The sequence below is a fragment of the Dasypus novemcinctus genome, chromosome 14 (genome assembly GCF_030445035.2).
Source record: "Dasypus novemcinctus isolate mDasNov1 chromosome 14, mDasNov1.1.hap2, whole genome shotgun sequence".
NCBI classification, from domain to species: Eukaryota; Metazoa; Chordata; class Mammalia; order Cingulata; family Dasypodidae; genus Dasypus; species Dasypus novemcinctus.
Genome location: NC_080686.1, coordinates 86,713,368 through 86,733,024, shown reverse-complemented (window position 1 = coordinate 86,733,024; position 19,657 = coordinate 86,713,368). Strand labels below are relative to the sequence as shown.

The 19,657-nt window shown below is 36.3% G+C and overlaps 1 protein-coding gene across 8 annotated transcripts in view; it reads right to left on the bottom strand.

The window, feature by feature from the left end:
- The window catches only part of TBC1D31 (TBC1 domain family member 31), a 74,920-nt gene that overhangs the window by 43,834 nt on the left and 11,429 nt on the right, over nt 1–19,657 (bottom strand). For 5 of the 8 annotated variants that reach the window (XM_058275973.2, XM_058275974.2, XM_058275977.2 and 2 more), the window contains exons 2-5: nt 18,934–19,080; nt 14,564–14,679; nt 11,757–11,935; nt 1,855–2,006 (exon numbers count right to left, since the gene is read on the bottom strand). In XM_058275973.2, the coding sequence (XP_058131956.1) occupies nt 1,855–2,006; nt 11,757–11,935; nt 14,564–14,679; nt 18,934–19,080 (594 nt within the window). Of the gene's footprint in view, nt 1–1,854; nt 2,007–11,756; nt 11,936–14,563; nt 14,680–18,532; nt 18,616–18,933; nt 19,081–19,182; nt 19,252–19,657 lie in introns of those variants that run through there. The other 3 variants (XM_071208015.1, XM_071208016.1, XM_058275978.2) reach the window with 2 other exon arrangements.

Below are 19,657 nucleotides of genomic sequence, written 5' to 3'. Positions count from 1 at the left end.
ATGAATAAAGTTGTATTGACTTGCAAGATTGCTGCTCATTCCTTCAACAAGGACTTGAAAAGTATCTACTACAAGCCAGATAGCATTCCATGTTCCAGGGACACCACAGTGAACAAGACATGTAATATCTTGGCTCTTACAGAACTGTCAGACTTAGGAGGCAAACAAACAAATAAATGAACCTGATCTCAACTGGTGATATGTTCTAAAAAGAATAACAAAATGAGGTGATGTTATAAAGTTGTGAAAGGAGGATGATTTGCTACCTGAATGTCATGAAAGGGTCAGTCATGGAATGATTTGGAAGAATTCCACACAAGTCAGTCGTCTAGACTTGCCGGTACAAAAGCATTGAGAAAGGAATAAGTTTAGTATAAAAGGAAGAGCGAGAAGCTATACTCAAGTGTAGCCACGGCAGAGTAATGGGAAAGAAGAGAGATGAGGAAAAAGAGGGAGGCCTATGGCAGAGGACAGAAGGGGTGTTTGATTTCTTTCTAAGTGCAGTGGAAAGCTTCTGACTGGAGTTAAATAGGGAAGTGACATGATCCAACTTAATGATTTAAAGACAATGCTATCTGCTGTGTAGAGACTGACTTTAGCAAATGAGATTGAAAACAGGAAGACCAAATAAAGAGGCTATTATAGAAGTCAGAAAGAGACTGGTGTAGCTTGGACTAGGTAATAACTGTGGCTATGGACCAAAAACAATGCCAAAAAGGACCAATTTAAGATATACTTTCGTAGAGGTGATAGGATTTACTGACAGATTGGATAAAGAAGGTGAGAGAAAGGAATTAACACAAATTTTCTAGTTCTTTTCACTGAAAAGGCCTAGAAATGACAGCCTAGTAGCAATGAATATCCCTAGCATGCAGAGTAGGGTCTCAAAGTACCATTTCCCACTAAAAATTAAGGAGACTCACAGAAAAATAACTGATTCCAGGCCTGGTGCAGGAAATATACACGATAAATCTGGAATATCATGTCATACCTAAAAAAAAGCTATCAAAGACTACTGTGGTTATATCAAAAAGATGCAAAGTCAACTAGAAGAGGATCCCACTAGCCAAAGGTGGGAAAATTGGAGTATAATTAGAAATACTAACTTCAGTGGATTAAAACATGTCAAGAAGGAAGTGGATGTGACTCAAGCAGTTGGGTGCCTGCCTCCCACATGAGGGGTCCCGGGTTCAGTTCCCGGTCCTTCTAAAGAAGAAACAGACAATGAACAAACACAATGAGCAAACAGACGAGGGAGCCGTGGTGGTGGTGGTGGTGGGGGGGCACATCAAGAAAACTTTTGTGTATCTAAGGATATAATAAAGAAAATGGAAAGAAAACATACAGAATGGGAAAAAATAGTTGCAAGTCATATATTTGATAAAAGTTTAGTATCCAAAATATATAATGAACTTCAACAACTTAACAAAAAAAAGAGACAAATGACCAATTAAAATTGGGCAAAGAACTTGAACAGACTTTCTCCAAAGAACATACATAAATGGCCAATAAGCACATGTAAAGATTCTCAACATTATTAGTCATTAGGAAAACGCAAATCAAAGCCACAATGAAATAGCACTTAACCTCCACTGGACGGCTAATAGAAAAAACAGAAAATAATTGTTGGTGAGATGCAGAGAAATTGGAACTCTCATGTATTGCTGGTAGGATTATAAATGATTCAGCCACTATGGAAAACAGTTTGGCAGTTCCTCAGAAAGTTAAATATAGAAGTATCATATGACCCAGCAATTCCACTCCTAGATAAATACCCTGAGGAATTGAAAAGTATAAAATTTCACCAGAAATTAAATTTCTTAAAATTTCTCACTGTTTTAAAATGAACATTACCTGGTCACAGCAAACACTTTGTATAATATACTAGAGCTTTCAGGTGGAGCTGGTAATTGATATTTGCAAAAAAGAGTATCACACTCCCAGGCAAAGATGGAATTATCTTTAAAACAGCTGAGGATGGTATTACTTAATGGTAGAAAGAAAACCTAGAGAGTGAGAAAAAAAGTTACTGTTCACTTTAGGATCATACAGTAGTCTTTAAATTTAAAAGTACATGAATACTCCATTTTTCTTTTTAAGGTAGTCTTTTCTGAAACTGGCGAAAAATAAATTAACAATGTATAATAGGGTAATACTGATATTTCATAAACTATTATAAACTAAAAAGAAATGCAAGACTCCTTTAAATAAAAAACAGGTGATGATGACTGGACAAGTCACAAAATACTAACAATTTAAAAACATTTAATCTTATAAGATTCAAATGAAAATAGATACTTTTTTACACGTCTCAAACTTAATTAAAATATAATGTACCCTCATATGCACACATTATAAATATACTAACATATATTTACTTTTAAAAAAATTTATTAATGTATATCACTCATACATAAACATACATAAACAATAAGTGTATAATAATAGCTGTGAACTTACAAAAACAAACATATGTAACATCATACAGGACTCTCATAACCGACCCTACCACCAATAACTTGCATTGTTGTTAAACTTTTTAAACAAATGATTAAGAGTATTGTCAAAGTATTACTACTAAACAAAATATTTTCCCCCAACCAATCCTATTATTATATTTATATCATTTATATATGAACATACATAAACAATTAAGTATATAGTAAAAGTTGTGAACTTACAAAGCAAACTAACCCTTCATCAACACCTTGCACTGTCATGAGATAAGTTACAAATTATGAAAGAATATTGTCAAAATCTTACTACTAATCATAGTTCTTATCTTACATTTGGTGTGTTTTCCCCCCAACCCACCCTACTATTATTTTTTAAATATAATTTTAATGATAGAAGTTGTAAACGTATAAAAAAAATCATGCACATGTGCAAAATTTCCAAACAACACCCCTTCATTAACACACCACAATGTGGTATGTCACTTGCTACAGATAAAACAATATCATCTGATTGTTACTATGTCCGTAGTGTACCTTTGGCTCACATTTTCCATACTGCCTCAGTATCAACACAGTACATCTTTTGCTTAGATGCAAGAATATTATATTATTACTACTAACCACAGTCCATAGGTGACTCCAGCTGTATTTTTCCCATAGTTCTCCACATTCCCAACACCTTGCAGTAGTGATATACATTTGCTCTAGCTAACAAAGGACACTCTTGCATCTGTACCATCAACCACAATTCTCATCCATCTCTTGATTTACTGTGCTATCCACTTACCAGATTATTCTCTAGGAATTGCATTCTGTCAATTGGCATTTACATAACTAGACTACCATTTTCAGTCACATTCCCATTTATAAACTAGCTGTTACTCACTGTGTGTTACCATCCACTCTATACATTTCCACAATTTTACAGTAAAGCTAATTAAAATTTCTACATACATTAAACATCAGTAGTCCACTCAGTCCTTCTCTTATCTCCTTTAAGAATCTACCACCTACCACCAGGGCTTGAAGGTATTTTCCAATAATTTCTTCTAGATGTTTTATGGTTCTTGCTTTTATTTTTAGTTTTTTGATCCACCTTGAGTTAGTTTCTGGATAAGGTGTGAGATAGGGGTCCTCTTTCCTCCTTTCAGCTATGGATATCCAATTCTTTCAGCAACATTTGTTGAATGGATTGTTCTGCCTGAGCTGTGTGAGTTTGACAGGCTAGTCAAAAACCACTTGACCGCACCTGTGAGGGTCTGTTTCTGAACCATAAATTTGGCTCCATTGGTCTATTGTGTCTGTCTTTAGGCCAATACCATGTTGTTTTTACCACTACAGGTAGATATTATGATTTAAACTCTGGAGATAAGGGTTCACTTTTCCTTTTTATGATGTTTCTGGCTATTCAGGACCCCTTACCCTTCCAAATAAATTTAATGATCATGTTTTCAATTTTTTCTTTAATGTTGGTGGAATTTTTATCAGGATTGCATGAAATCTGTATATCAATTTCAGTAGAACTGACATCTTAATGATATTTAGTCTTCCAATCCACGAGCATGGAATATTCTTCCAGTTATTTAGGACTCTTTTACTTTGTTTTAACACTGAGTTGCAGTTTTCTGAATGCCAGTGCTTTACATCATTGGTTAAGTTTATTCCTATTTGAGTTATATCTGTCATATTTTATTTTCACCACTTTTAATTACTTTTATTGATCTAGTCTTCAGTTTTAGACTCTCTTCCAGGCCCCTCTCTCCTGTCTTTTCTTTTCACGCGCTAGCACACCCTGTAGAAATTCTGGTCTCTACTTAGAAATTCTCTCAGGTTCTGTTTATCTGTGAATATTCTAATTTCACCCTCATTTTTGAAAGATAATCTTACTGGATATAAGATTCTTGGCTGGAAGTTTTTCTTTTGTAGTATCTTAAATATATCAGACCACTGTCTTCTTGCCTCCATGGTTTCTGGTGAGAAATCAGCACTTAATCTTATTGGATATCCCTTATATGTTATGCATTGGTTTTCTCTTGCTGCTCTAAGAATTCTCTCTTTGTCTTTGGCCTTTAATATTCTGATGAGTATGTGTCTTGGAGTTGGTCTATTCAGATTTTTTCAAATGGGAGTATGTTGTGCTTCTTGGACAGGGATATCTATGTCCTTCAATAGGGTTGGGAAATTATCTATCATCATTTCTTCAAATATTTCTTCTGCCCCTTTTCCCTTCTCTTCTCTTTCTGGGACACCCATGACACGCATGTTTGCACATCTTTTGCTGTCATTTAGTTCCCTGAGACCTTGTTCAATTTTTTCCATTCTTTTCTTCATCTCTTCTTTAGTATGTTCACTTTCAGAGGCCATTTCTTCAAGGTCACCAATCCTTTCTTCTGCCTCCTCAAATCTGCTATTATATGATTCCAATGTTTTTTTTAATTTCTTTGATTGCACCTTTCATTCCCATAAGATCTGCTACTTTTCTATGTATGCTTTCATATTCTTCTTTGTGCTCATCCAATGTCTTCTTAATATCCTTAATCTCTTTATCCATCTAATTGAATTAAGGAGATTTGTTTGAACATCTATGATTAGATGTCTCAACTCCTTCATGTCATCTGGAGGCTTATCTTGTTCCTTTAACTGGGCCATATCTTCCTGTTTCTTGGTGTGGATTGTAATTTTTTGTTGACGTCTTTGCATCTGGCTTCCTAGAATATTTTTTCTGGGTGCAGTCTTTCTCTTTAATTTAGGGCTTCCTGTCCTTTCTCCCTTGCTGGTTGTGCAGTAGGAGTCAAGCATGTAGTTGGTGCTATAAGCTGTGGAGGCTCAAGCTGCCCTCATTGCACCAGGGACCAATGAAGCTTCCTCCAACTTTCTCCTTTGCCAGGGGTAGGACAGAGTCACAGCTGTTTGGAATAATCCAAGTGCAGACCTAGACTATAGTTGCCCAGAGAGACTGATGAAGCTTCATGCCCCTTCCTCCCTTGCCTGGGGACAGGGGTGGAGCTGCAGGTGTGGGTAGCAGTGTATGCAGTGCAGGTCTAAGATGATCACTGTTGCCCTGGTAGACTTCTGATTTTCAGTCTATGCCAGCCAAAGTTACCTGTAGTTACCTGTTTAGGTTGGTGCAGGGCTCCTCAGCCCCCTCCCTGTAAGAGGCAGGGCTGAAGCCTAGTCTAGGGCTACAGGCTGATCTGCGTGAAAGAAACTGGTTCCTGCCTACACTGAGAGTTCAGTTAGCCGAGCTTCCCCTCAGGCTGGCGATGGAGTCAAAATGGTGGCTACTGGCCTCTTTCTGACTTGGGCTGGTTCACACCCCAGTTATTACCAGGGTTATCTCTTAGCCAGCTAAGTCTCTCAATCAGGAGCCAAAATCGGCAGCCAACCGTCTCCTCCTCCCGTTTCTGGGAAATGGAGCTTCCAATTCCAGCCACAGAGTAGTGCCACCAGAGTAGGATAACCATTGGCCTCAGCAACTTGGCTGGTAATTTCCTGGAGAGGCTGGCACAGGTTCCTGCAGCTTCCTCCCTGCAAGAGATGGTACTGGGGCCTAGGCTAGAGATGCAATATGATTTGGATGGAAAGAAGCCGGTCCCCACCAGCAATGGTTTTCAGTTCGCCCCATTTCTCCTCGTGCCAGGCACAGAGTTAAGATGGCGGCTCCTGCCTCTTTCTGACCTGGACAGGCTCAAACTTTGGCTGTTCTCAGGATTATACTGTAGCCCGCTGAATTTACTCATCAGTAGCTGAAATTGGTGCCCAACCGTCTCTTCCTTCCCCACTTTGGGGAAGTGGAGCCTTCAATTACAGCTGCAGAACAGCTCCTGAGGTGGCTTGTGCCTCCACTGGAAGATGGGCACTGGCCTCCAGGGCGTGGAGTGCTCTACTTACAAGTCTTCTCTGCAGATGTTGCAGGATGCCCTTCTGGTCTCCTGGAGCCTCCAAACAGGTACTTCAGCTGGCTCCAGAGAGCTCTGGGTGTTTGCTAACTGCCCTGTAGCAGGAGCTGACTCTAGGAGCTCCTTACTCCACTGCCATCTTGCTGGTTCTCTACTAACATATATTTACAACCTATATACTAATATAATCACTATTTTAAATACTAAATACTGATAAATGTTTAAAAACATAAACGTTGGTGAAAATATAGGGAAAGGCACTGTCATACAATGTTGCTTAGCAGTAAAAATTGGTTAAAGATACTGTACATGTCTCAAAATCCTTAAAAATACTTATCTCTTTAGACCAAGCCAAGCTACTTCTAAGGGTTAATCCTTCGGAAATAATTCGCAAAATGCTTTAAGATAAGTGTATATAAATGCTCCTTTCAGAGATACAAAACTTTAATTGAAATTGACCAACATTATCTCAGAAGACCGTTAATGGCATCAATATAATTTTGTTTGTCATCAGTATAAAATATATACACATATATAATGCATTATGAAGCATATTGGTTAATTAAAACAACTAATTAGGATTAATGCTAATAAGATAGAATAAAAACATGCTAACTCAACTATATCAGATGACTGATCCAGCTCTAAGCTTTTGTCTATTGCTCACTTTGCCAAAGACAATCTCTGGTAGAGCTTTTGCTAATAGATTCATTATGTCAGGAAGATTTACAGTATGAAGGTCTTGTAGAAAGAATTTGCAATGAATGTTATAATTTATAATGAATGCATTACAATCTAGTTTCAGAACCAATGTCAAAAAAGTGACATAAGAAAAATTTTATTATAATTAGTAGTCATTTTTCTAGAAAAGTAATAAAGTTTATTCCTACTGGGAGAAGCAAATGTAAAAGTTAATGAGCATCAACTGCTATTTTAGGGAAATAGCTGTGATAGATTATTGCCTACATGATTATTCATTACTAGATTTGTGATTTTAATTGCCAGATTTTAATGATTATAAAATTGTATGTAATGAAACCTATCATTATTATTTAGATAGTATCATCTCTTGACAAATTAAAAAGCTTAAGAACTCCAAAAGCATTAACAAAATGTACTTTTCTGGGGGATTGAGGTCGAGGATGGGGCTGTAGTTTTCCCATACAGAATATAAAAATCTTAGAACTTCCAATTCATTTTGGAGATACACATTAGCTCTTTTCAAAGTTTATCGTTCAGGATAATATTAGCAAGTTAAGGCCAAATGTATAATCCAGGGAAAATTGCGTGAATGCCCATTTTATTCAGAGACTGAATTAAGTTCAGTAGCACTTTTTTTAGGAGGTTTCAGAGATCAAATCCGGGACCTTGTATATGGGAAGGAGGAGCTCAACCACTTGAGCTACACCCATTCCACAGCACACTATTATTAAATATTTTCTAATAGCTATCACAAAGCCTTTTCAGATACCTACTGAAAATAGTAATTAGAAGTCCCAATACTATTTATTCCAAAATCCCTAATAAAAAAGCTAAAAATCCTACCTACAAACATAAAAAAACCAGAAGTCACTAATTTGAAGATGTATAATTGGTTTATTAGAGAAGCAGTATGGTGTACTGGAATGGTTTTGGAGTAAGGTAGGGATTGAAATTGCAAATCTACATTTTATAACCTATGTAACACTGGACAAGTTATAATGTTTCTGAACTTCAGTTTCCCCATTTATAAAAAAGGGATAACAGTATCTATCATTTAGCATTATTTAAGCTTAAACAAATAACTATACAAAACATTAGGCACTTAGCAGGTACTCAACAATTGATATCTATTACTATTAGTATGTATTATTGCTAGTGGTAGGTGAAAAATCAGTGGGAAGAAGTTGGTGTGATAGGTTTTCAAAACATTTTAAAATCAAAGATCCATAGTTCTTATCTGAAACCCTTGGGGCCAGATATGTTTCAGAATTCAGAATTATTTTAGGTTTTAGAAAGGTAATATGATGCGTATTTTTTCACATTATGTAGAACCTCCCAGAGGGCTGGGGCAAACCCCATGCTCAAAATATTAATATTTCAGCCTCATGGCAGTTCAGTTCATATTTTGTCACCAAATGAGTTATTTTAAAACTTTGGGTTTTAAGAGTTTGAATTTTCAATAAAGGTTTGTGCCCTCATATAGCAATGTTGAAAAGAAAAATAATACATTTACCTTACAGCTTTTTAAGAACATATCTAATTGTACTGAGTAAGAAAATTCCATAATAGGGCTAGATAACAACAATAATAGAAATAGCAGCAGCCAAAGTTAACTTAGTATTACTAAGTACTTACTATATAATCACTGTGCTAACTGCATTGCCTAGATTATTTTATTTAATTCTCAAATGAACCTTGAGGTAGTGATTCTTACTAATCTCATCTTATACATAAGGTAAAACAGTTTGTCAAAGGTCATACAGCAGGAGAGAATCAAAACCAGAGTTCCCATTCCTAACCAATAAACTACTGCTTTTTTTAGTTCTCAAATTCTTTGTCTTAAGTGTCTCCTGATGTGATACAATACAAAGTACCCACAATAACCTATGAAACATTTTGTCAACAATGTTTAACATGAACTACTGAAGCCCTTAGACTTAGCTTTCATGTATAGAAGAAACAAGTTAAAAACACAATGATGAAACAAGCAGACAAATCCAGAATGTGGGGTATTTTCTAAAACACTGGCTGGTCTCTCCAAAAAGTTATTGTAATGGGGAAAAATCATAAAAGCTTTAAAAACAGAATCGGAAACTGTAACAAAAGTACAGATTTAGTAAACTACACTAGAATTTGATAAGAATTAAAGTTTCGCTTTCAACAGTATAAGCCAAGAGCAACAAACACTTGGCCAATATCTAGCAAACTGCCACATTTTGTATAGCCCAGGAGCTAAGAATTGATTTTATGTTTTTAAATGGTTATATAAGTACACACATAATATCCTCAATTTTTCTCTTGTCCTGTAAAGCCTATCTGGTCCCTTAAGAAAAACTTTGCCATTAATTTATAGACTATGGTGTTCTATTACTTTAGAACAATATGCATATTTCACACTCTACATACATTTTCTACATTTAATTTTATTCTCATACCACTAACATTTAGAGTTCTTTTTTTTAAACTATAATGTCCAAATGGCTAAGCAAGATCAGAATTGGCACCTATCCAATACAAACTAATTTTAATTTCATGGTATAAAGAACAGATGGTTTTTGTGTCATTGTGTCATAATTCTCTGTCCATTGTGGATTCAACTCCCAATGCTCTCTTCTTTGGAATTTAAAATTCAATTTAAGTACTAAAGCAATTAAAGAAGAAAGATCTACTAAAATATTTGGCCTAAATTTCTAATGACTAAACTGGCTATGACTTTTATCTCTTTTTAATTATTAAAGGCAAACTAAAGAAATGTTGGATTTCCATGGAGACTACAAAATGAATTTTTGGTTGACATGCACTGCTAGTTGTTCATGTTAATAACCAAGAAATTAAAAGCAATACTGTATGTAAAATATAACCGGAAACAAAATAATCACATGGAAGACTAAGTCAGCCACTCCCAAAAACAGTATTCAGTTAAATGAACAGTGGGAACATATCCTTAAAAATAAAGGAAAGGAATTTATCAATCAGCAATTAAAAGGAATGGACAATTGATAGAAACAACATGGAGAGTTCTCAAAAACATTATGTTCAATGAAAAAAAAACGTATAGAAAACAGTACATATTGAATGAGTCTTTTTTTTTAAAAAAGATTTATTTATTTTTATTTCTCTCCCCTTTCCCCTGCCCCCGTTGTCTGCTCTGTGTCCACTCGCTGTGTGTTCTTCTGTGTTCACTTGCATTCCTGCCATACCGGGAATCTGTTGTCTCTTTTTGTTGTGTCATCTTGCTGCATCAGCTCTCTGTGTGTGCGGCGCCACTCTGGGCAGGTTGTGCTTATTTTGTACAGGGCGGCTCTCCTTGCTGGGTACACTCCTTGCACATGGGGCTCCCCTATGTGGGGGACATCCCTGCATGCATCAGCACTGCACTTGGGTCAGCTCACCACACGGTCAGGAGGACCTGGGTTTGAAACTTGGGCCTTCCATATGGTAAGCAGACGCTCTATCAGTTGAGCCAAATCCGCTTCCCTGAATGATTCTATTTATATGAGATTTTAGAATAGGCAAATTAATCTATGGTGGGAAAATACTTAGCTGGGATGGGGAGAAGAAGTGGAGATTGACTGAGAAGGCACATTATGGAACTTTCTGGGATGATGGTAATGATAGAATGCACAGGTTACACAGGTGTATGCATTTGTTAACAAATGAAAAAATATATAGATATACATATATTATACACCAAGAAATATTGAACTCTAGTCAATTAAGTGTGTGCTTAAGTATTTATGGGGAAGTATACTGATGGCTGCAATTTATCAAAAAATGAAAAAAAAAGTGAATTAATGACTAGAGAGACAGATCTATGACATAGTATAGAAACATGTATAGTATAGTAAAGTATAGTAAAATATAGTAACATGTTGATGGTAGAATCTAGATGGTAGGTGTATATGAGGTCATGGTAAAATTCTTTCACCTTTGCTGTATGTTTGAAATTTTTCATAATAAAATGTTGGGGGCGGTGGGAACTAAAACAAAACCAATCAATGAAACAAAAAACTATCATCCTGGAAGTGGATTTGGCTCAACTGATAGAGCGTCCACCTACCATATGGGAGGTCCAGGGTTCAAATCCAAGGCCTCCTGACCTATGTGGTGAGCTAGCCCACATGCAGTGCTGATGCATGTAAGGAGTGCCATGCCACCCAGGGGTGTTCTCCACATAGGGGGGCCCCATGGGCAAGGAGTTGCCCCCGTAAGGAGAGCTGCACCATGCGAAAAAAGCACAGCCTGCCTAGGAGTGGTGCTGCCAAGGGTGCCTAGGAGTGGCATGGAAAGCTGACGCAACAAGATGATGCAACAAAAACAGACACAGATTCCTGGTACTGCTGACAAGAATGGAAGCGGACACAGATCACACAGCTAATGCATACAGAGAGCAGATGGAGAGGGGGGAAGGGGAGAGAAATAAAAAATAAATAAATAAATCTTAAAGAAAAAACCTATCATCCTTATGACAATGGAAGTCACAAAGCTATATAATAAATATTTAACAAAGAAAAGCTCAGTAAACTATAAAGTGTAGCCACAGGTAGCATCTTTAATTCTGTATCACTTTGTTTTGCTTGTTGCTGAGTTATAAGAACATAGTTATATGGAAAAATATGTGAATCATGACTTTTATATTATCCATAAATCCTATGGGACCTAGAAACCAACACAGGCCAAGATGTCCCTCCTCACAGACCTTTTGTATATCCACAGACTGGCGAATATTCAGCTTTCTTTTTCTCTGGAAGGTATCCAAGTCCCACAGTTGTGCTGTATCAGAAGAAGTAGTGATGGCATATCTCCCTGATGCATGCACAGAGATTGAAAATACTGACGATTCATGTCCTCTCATCCAACTAACAAGCTCTTTGGTGACTGTGGTTAAAAAGTAAAAGTATTATACAGATAAAATATAATACATCATCCATTCAGTTGATGACTAGGGATTATATGTTAACTACATTAACATCTACGAAAACAGAAACCTGTGGCTAGTTGATTAGGTATTTGATGGAACATGTTGGAAATGTGTATTCTGGAAGTATCAAGAGACGAGGCTGGAAAGGGTTTAAGAAGAACCCTGAAGTGCACCCATAAGGAGAGCCGCCCAGCGCGAAGGAGGGAGCAGCCTGCCGAGGAATGGCGCTGCCCACACTTCCGGTGCCGCTGACGACAACAGAAGCGGACAAAGAAACAAGACGCAGCAAAAAGACACAGAAAACAGACAACCGGGGGAGGGGAATTAAATAAATAAAAATAAATCTTTAAAAAAAAAAAAAAGAAGAACCTTGAATGTGATGCTATGGAGTTTGGGCTTTCTCCTGTAATAGTTTTATGTGGGCGAGTACCAGGTCTGGTCTGTGTCACAAAAGAGCACTCAGAAGATATATACTAGATGTCAGGGGAAGGAGAGATTAGATAAGACTAATTTGTGTTTTGCTATAACAATCCAGGTAAGAGATAACGAGGGCCTAAAATAAGACAGTGACAATGAAGAAAGAATAAATTCAAGCCCTACTGAGGCGTAAGTCAAAGGACTTAGTCATCAAACGGATGTGTGCGGATAAAGTAGGAGTTAAGACTTAACAGCTCTATTTTAGTTACATAAGCATATAGTGGTACTGTTAACCAGTGTAAGAAAGACATGAGGAAAGATTTAGCAATGTGGGAAGAAGATAATGAATTTGATTTAAAAACTTACCCTGTGGTACCTGTACACAAGCATAGAAAACAATCTGGAATGGAAAATAACAAAAACTACTCATGATAATTTTCATTGGTAGTACAATTAAAGATGATTTTCATTTTCTCTTTATATTTTTCTGTTTGATTCCAAGTTTTCTACAGTAGGTAGGAAAAAAACAGATTTCCCCCTCTAAATAGATGGAACTGAAGAGAATAATTAGAAACCAAGATACAAATCCGGGAAACATGAAGATTCAAAGTTGGTCAAAACAGAAGAGAGAAGAAGAGATAAATCCCATAGGGACAGAGTAGTGGTTTCCAGAAACCAGTCTAAAGTCTGGCATTAGTCAATGGTCAATTTTTCATTGGTCTTCAGAAAAATCAGGACAATATAGAGAGTTTTTTCACAAAGTTAAATTTAAAGTATTGCCCTTTAATCTATTATTATGTCCCTCTAAATTTCATTGTGTTAAAAAATCCCTTGTTTTATGAAATGAAATTGTATTATTTTTTTCTAATGTCAATTAGCAAAATAAAAAACTGACAATCTGTATGGATTCATCTATTTAATTTTTTTAAAATTAGGACAAAAATCCAAAAGTCTAGGAACCAGTAAAGAAATCCATGAGAGAGACTACTAAGCAGCAGTGAGAAAAATAGGAGAATTAGGGGAGATGATAGGAAGAAAACAAAAAAAGACTCTTAAAGTAACTGAAAGTGTCAAATGCCACTGAGAAGTAGAGTGAAAAAACTTAAAGAGATCTAAACAGTGACCCGTACTAATGACCTTAGAAACAAAAGTCTCAATAGCATGTGACTGGAGCAAGAGTAAGAATACATCAATGGATGCCATTTGGAAGCAGGATGTGGCAGCGAAGGAATGGAGGTCGTTGGGGAGTTAGGCAAGGCTTCATTAGGATGGGAGTTCAAAAGAAATGAGAACAAGAGAATGGGTGGACTCCAAGGGTAGCAATCACAGATAACTATAAAGATTTAGTATTTTAAAATTTTTGTCACAGCAATGTTTGTTATTACAAATATCAGAAATAATTTAAAAGTCCAACAATGTGCAACTGGTTTAAAAATTTCACATCTATGCAGTGGAATACGAAGTATTATTTTAAATGTAGTATAACAAATTTTAATAAGGTGAGATGACTCCACAAACAACATAGAAAGGATGATTACATATTTCTTAGAATGTGAAATAGGTACATGCATAGAAAACAGACCAGAAAGATAGATCCTTGTTATTAAAACACCAACTGTGTATCTCTGGGCATTCCTGAAGAATGAATGTTTTTTCTTCTTTGTGTTTAGAACACAAGTACAGAGGACTAATTAAGAGCAGGGACCCTGCAACCAGACCACCTAGGTGGAATCCTGTCCCCACCATTTACAAGCTGTGGGACCTTGGTCAAGTTATCTCTGTGACTCAGTTTCCTTACTGGAAAAATGGGGATTATAATAGTATACATCTTCTTGGGTTATTATGATGATTAAAATGAATTAATATGTTTCAAGTCATAGAACAGTAAATGGCAGAATAATCACTATATAAATGTTAGCTGTCATTATATTGGTGTCATTATCTTTCTAAATATGGTAACATATGAATTACTTTAATAACAAGAAAAAACAATACAGCTAAAATATCTCCTTTTTTGAGAATAAGAGTAAGATGTTCAGTCTACAGAACCCTAAGTTCCCAATAAAAACCATGTGGATAGGCTAGAAAAAAAGTGTCTGTATATTTTATTTTTGTAGCTCAGTCTACATTTACTCTGTTTCAAAAAGACAAACAGGAGGACTTCTTACCTGTGTCAAAACACTTAATAGAATAATCAGCTAATGCCACAAGGAATTCAGACTTCCTACGAAGATTAAAGGCCAGAGCTGTGCAAGCTTGTGCTGTTCGCTGTACAAGATTAAACCTATTAAGAGATTACTGTGTTAATATCAGAAATTCTTCAAATAATCCTAGAAATTTATTATTAGAGAAGACCTTAAAGTTAAAGAAAATGAGACCCAGAAAAATCAGCTACTATTTCAGTAGGCCAAAAATAGATTATGAATGGTACTATATGCCACATTCAGGAGTTTGCACATTACTAACATGGAATGGGAAACCATCGTGTTTTCAACCACAATAGAATCACAACTAGGTATGTCTTTTAGGAGGAGGATGTTGGCAGCAATGGGCAAATGGATGGAAGAAGAGGAAAGGAGATTATTAAAAAAGCTACTACAGAGAATATCAACCAGAGTTACGGGCACAAAACAGAAAGGACAAATAGGAGAGGTTTCAGAAGCTGAGTGGAGAGGGATTGGTGATACATTAAATATGGGATAAAGAGGGAACAAGCAGGAATTCTTCATATGTAAAATGAAGATAATAATAGATATAAAGTTGCTGTGGTGATTAAATGAAATAATGCATATAAAGTATAGAGTACTTGGCACATAACTAGAGTTTAATTTATAAAAATTAAGCTTTTGCCCTTGGACAAAGAAGAAACAAGTTTAGGGTTAGGAAACAAGTTTGGTCTTAAACATGTTGAGTTTAAGGACTTTGCAAAACATCTAGAGCAGCGTTGCCCAAAAGAAATAAAATGCAAGTCACATATGTCATAAATTTTCTAGGAGCCACAATAAGAAGGTAAAAAGAAACAGGTAAAATAAATTTTCATAATATATTTTATTTAAGCCAATATGTTTCAAAAGTCTTCAAAATCCAGTGTGTATAGCACATCTTAATTTGGACTAGCCACTTTTCAAGAGCTCAACAGCCATATCTGACTAGTGGATACCATAATGGAGAGCCCAATCTAGGAGACTTCAGATTGGCAGAAGTAAATTACTGTTAACAGGTTTATGTGGCAGCTGAGCTTGAGGCTTGGTGATGAGATTATCAAGGAAAAGTACCTGCAATATGGAGGAAGTGGGCCAAGGACAGACACCTGGGTAGCACAACATTAAAGGGGCTGGCACTAGAAGAAGAGTTAGGAAAACAAACAAGGGAAAAATTGACCAAAGACAGAAAAATCAGGAAAGGATCATACCATGAAGGAAAGGGAAAAATATTCAGGGAGTGGAAGATAAGATCATTTAGTGCATTATTAAGTTGAGAATTGAAAAGAGACCATTAGTGTACTGGGCCTTAGAATCAGACAGGCCTAATTTCAAGTCTCAGCTCTGCCATTACTAGCCATACATGTTTAAAGGCAAAGAAAAGCGATAGTAAGCAACATAAAAAAGGAAAACTCATATTGCAAAGTCCCAGGGGAGGCTACAGAAGATAGGAGTGAAGAACTGGCTATAGGGATCAGCACTGGAAAAAACTAAGATAATCCATTTGTGAACAAGGTGGGAAAGAATTATGCTTGAGGTTGCTGTGGGAGAAGAGGAAGGGAGGCTTGAAGGATTCTGTTTTCTCATGAATTAGGAGGCTAGGCAGGCAGAATAAGCAAAGGGTGGAACACAAAGAGACAAGGTAATTGGTTAAAGTTTGGAACACAGTGGCGAATGGGAAAATTAAATGCAATAAATAAGCAAATTAACTGCTAATCACTGTTGTACATTGTTATGCAATGAAGTCAATCAACAATTATTTTTATTTTGTCCAGCAGTAGGAGCAAAGAAGAAACACTGTATTACTTTAAGATTGGGACTTGACAGGATAGGGTAGGCAAGAATAAAAGAGTGGGAGAATTCTGACCATTAATTTTTTGGTAAAGGGCAGAAACAATGATATCAGATTTCCTCCTAATAAATCACAGATATATAAATCTTCTTTTCAGGAACTATTTAAGAGTGAGCTACTGAGATCATGTATTTCCTACAAACAAGGACATTTTCCTACATAATCACATTATAACCATCAAAACCAGGAAATAATAGCAACTTATTACTATCATCTAATCCTCAGACTCCATTCAAATTTTGTCAGTTGTCCCAATAATATCCTTTACAGCAAAAGGATCCAATTCAGGCCTCTATTGTCATGTGTCTTTAACCTTCCTCAGTCTGGAAGAGTTCTTCAGTCTTTCCTCAACTTTCATGATGTTGACACTTTTAAAGATTACAAGCTAATTTCGTCATAGAATGTCCTTAATTTTGTTTTGTCTGATGTTTCAGATGATTCAATTCAGATTACATATTTTTGGCAGAAATATCACAGAAGTGATGATGTGATCTTCTCATTGCATCCTATCAGGTGGCATACAGTTTTGATTTGTCCCAATATTGGTTATAGTAACTTTAATCATTTTATCAAGGTGGCATCTGCTGTCTTCTTCACTGTAAAATACCTTTTTTTCCCCCTTTGTAATAAGTATTTTGTGGGGAGGTGCTTTGTGACTAAGGCAAATATCTGTTTCTCATTAAACTACTGGTTGGTTGATTACAGCATGAACTCATGGATTTCTATTCTACTCAAGGGATTATTATTACCCATTACAATCATTATTTATTTTGATGCTTAAATTGTCTCAGATTTGGCCAGAGGCCACTCCTTCCAAGCTGACAGCTGTACCTTTTGACACACCCTCATCATTCTTCGAATTCCTTCTTTCTGGCTACAAAATGTCCCAAGCTCATCTTGTACTTCCCTTGCCCTGGTCCTGAAACTGGCCATTTCTTTAAGAATCCCTGGTTCTTTTCAGGGGAGAGTGGTATTTAAAAACCAAGAACTGGGCACTAGGTGTATTTATTACAACTGTAACTGAGAGCTAACTAATATAATTATAGTTGCTGAATCATTATCTAGATGCTTTCTAGCTTTCCAATATCTGTAACTGTGGTGACTCACTGAACTGTAACCCAGATGTCTTGTTTCTTTGATGCTGATGCTATGTTTTCTAACTACATAACCTTTATCTTGGAACTGAACAGTAGTAAGTAATGAGACAACTCCTAAATAGCCCTGCTTGTAACCCGTTATCTTGTTTTGCAACCCTGATGTCTGATCTCCTCCTTGTAGTCCCTCAGTGTTTCTTAATGAAGTAAGATTAGTCAGCCCAGAACTGACCACCCCATTTCCCAAGCTGTCTTGCTAGACCAAGGCAGTTCCAACCAAGGCTGGCCTGCCTGACAGGTGCAATAACTTCAAGTGAGCTGACCATTAATCAGTCGGTGCAGAATCAGAGATTAGATTATCTCTAACCTGCTCATCTCAAACTACCTTGCTCATTATCCTAAGCCTGCCTGCCTTTGTCTAAATGCTATAAAACACTGAGAGTTTCTCCAGTTCAGGGAGACAGACTTGAGGACTGCCCTTCTGTCTCCAGGAGGCTAGTCTTTGTTGAACAAACTTTTTCTCTTCTTAAAATCCTGATGTTACTTAATCCTAGTGCAGATGAGGCAAAGATTCACTTTTGAGCTACAACACTATGAGGATATTAATGCTCCTAAGCACTCTCAGTAGACAAAGCCAGGGAATACATGTACATATATATATTCACACATACACATACTTATACTCACCTACACCTTTATTTCTATATCTATTGACATATATTCAAAACAATAAATTCATACTGATATATCCAATCCCAGTCCAATACCACAAAATTCATTGTCATTTTCTCCATTTCCATATTTGTAATTCCCTTTCCAATAGTGAGAAAATTGGCCCCCATTATAGTCAATATATTTACTTTTCTGATCAAAGCCCCTGGTATTAAACTAATTTCCCATCACTGCCCTCATTCTCCATGCAGACACCCTGTGATTCCCTTGCTGAGCCACTGCAGCTCTCCCACCTAACCCCACTGCAAAGATGCTTACCTGGTCAATCCCACCTAACTGCTTTGGATTAAAGTGTTCAGCAAGAGAGGAGGCAAAGAAGAGGAAGAAGAGTGAGGAGCGATTCTTCTAAATTCTTAGACTTGATACACAGCAACATTAATGTACAAAGAAAATTGTATTCTTTCCAATTTGCTTTATGAATGACCAGATATTAACTGATAAATTAGCAATAATGAATTTTAAATTAAGGAAAAGAAGCTACTAAAGATACCAAAACCAGGACATCAATTCTGAACATCAATTCAAATTTAACCATACTATTCCACCCTTTCAGCACTCATTACACTGTTTTGCAGGCTAGCACAGTACCTGGAATATATTAAGAACTTAGTAAATATTCCTGAATGAATAATGAATAGCAATTACTAAAATCTGCTTACCTGTTTCCATACAACTCAAAAACATAGATATTTCCTTGATGGTCCCCAGCCATTAAGCGATCACCTGAGCTGTCAAAAGCCACATTCAAAAATCGCAAAATTTTTGGAAGAGAATCAGAAGTGCTGTGAATGATGTTCACGATAATTCTGTCATAAAAAAATCCATTAAATTCCATGTTAAGCATTACTTGGCATTATGAAAATATGACTTATAGTATACTTTACTAATTTTGAAGTGTTTTTGCCTACCCATTCTTCCCTTTCCTTCTGCTACTGCTCCTCCTCTACCCATTGCAAACATCAATCCTACAATGATTTCTGAAAACAGTTCAAAAAATTATGAATGTTCAAAGTAGTTACTATTCATGTATTCATCAAATACTTAAGAACTCACTATGTATCAGCCACTGAGGAAGCCAGAGGTTAACAATGTCATTAACAGGCATGGTTTCTGCTCTCATGGAGCTCATTGTTTAATGAGAAAGACAGACGTTAAACAAACACATATAAACATATTCATAAATTGTGACTGAGTGATGGAAAACAACAGGGTATAAAAGAATGTATTTTAGATGGAATAAGTTGTTACCTTAAGCAACAGATACCTGCTAAAAACAATGATGTAATTGGTGAGTATTACAAATCACCACAGTATGCAAGAAAACTTTCAATTTGATATCTTAATGAGATTTGGTTTTTGTGACACAGAATGTTCCAAAGTGAA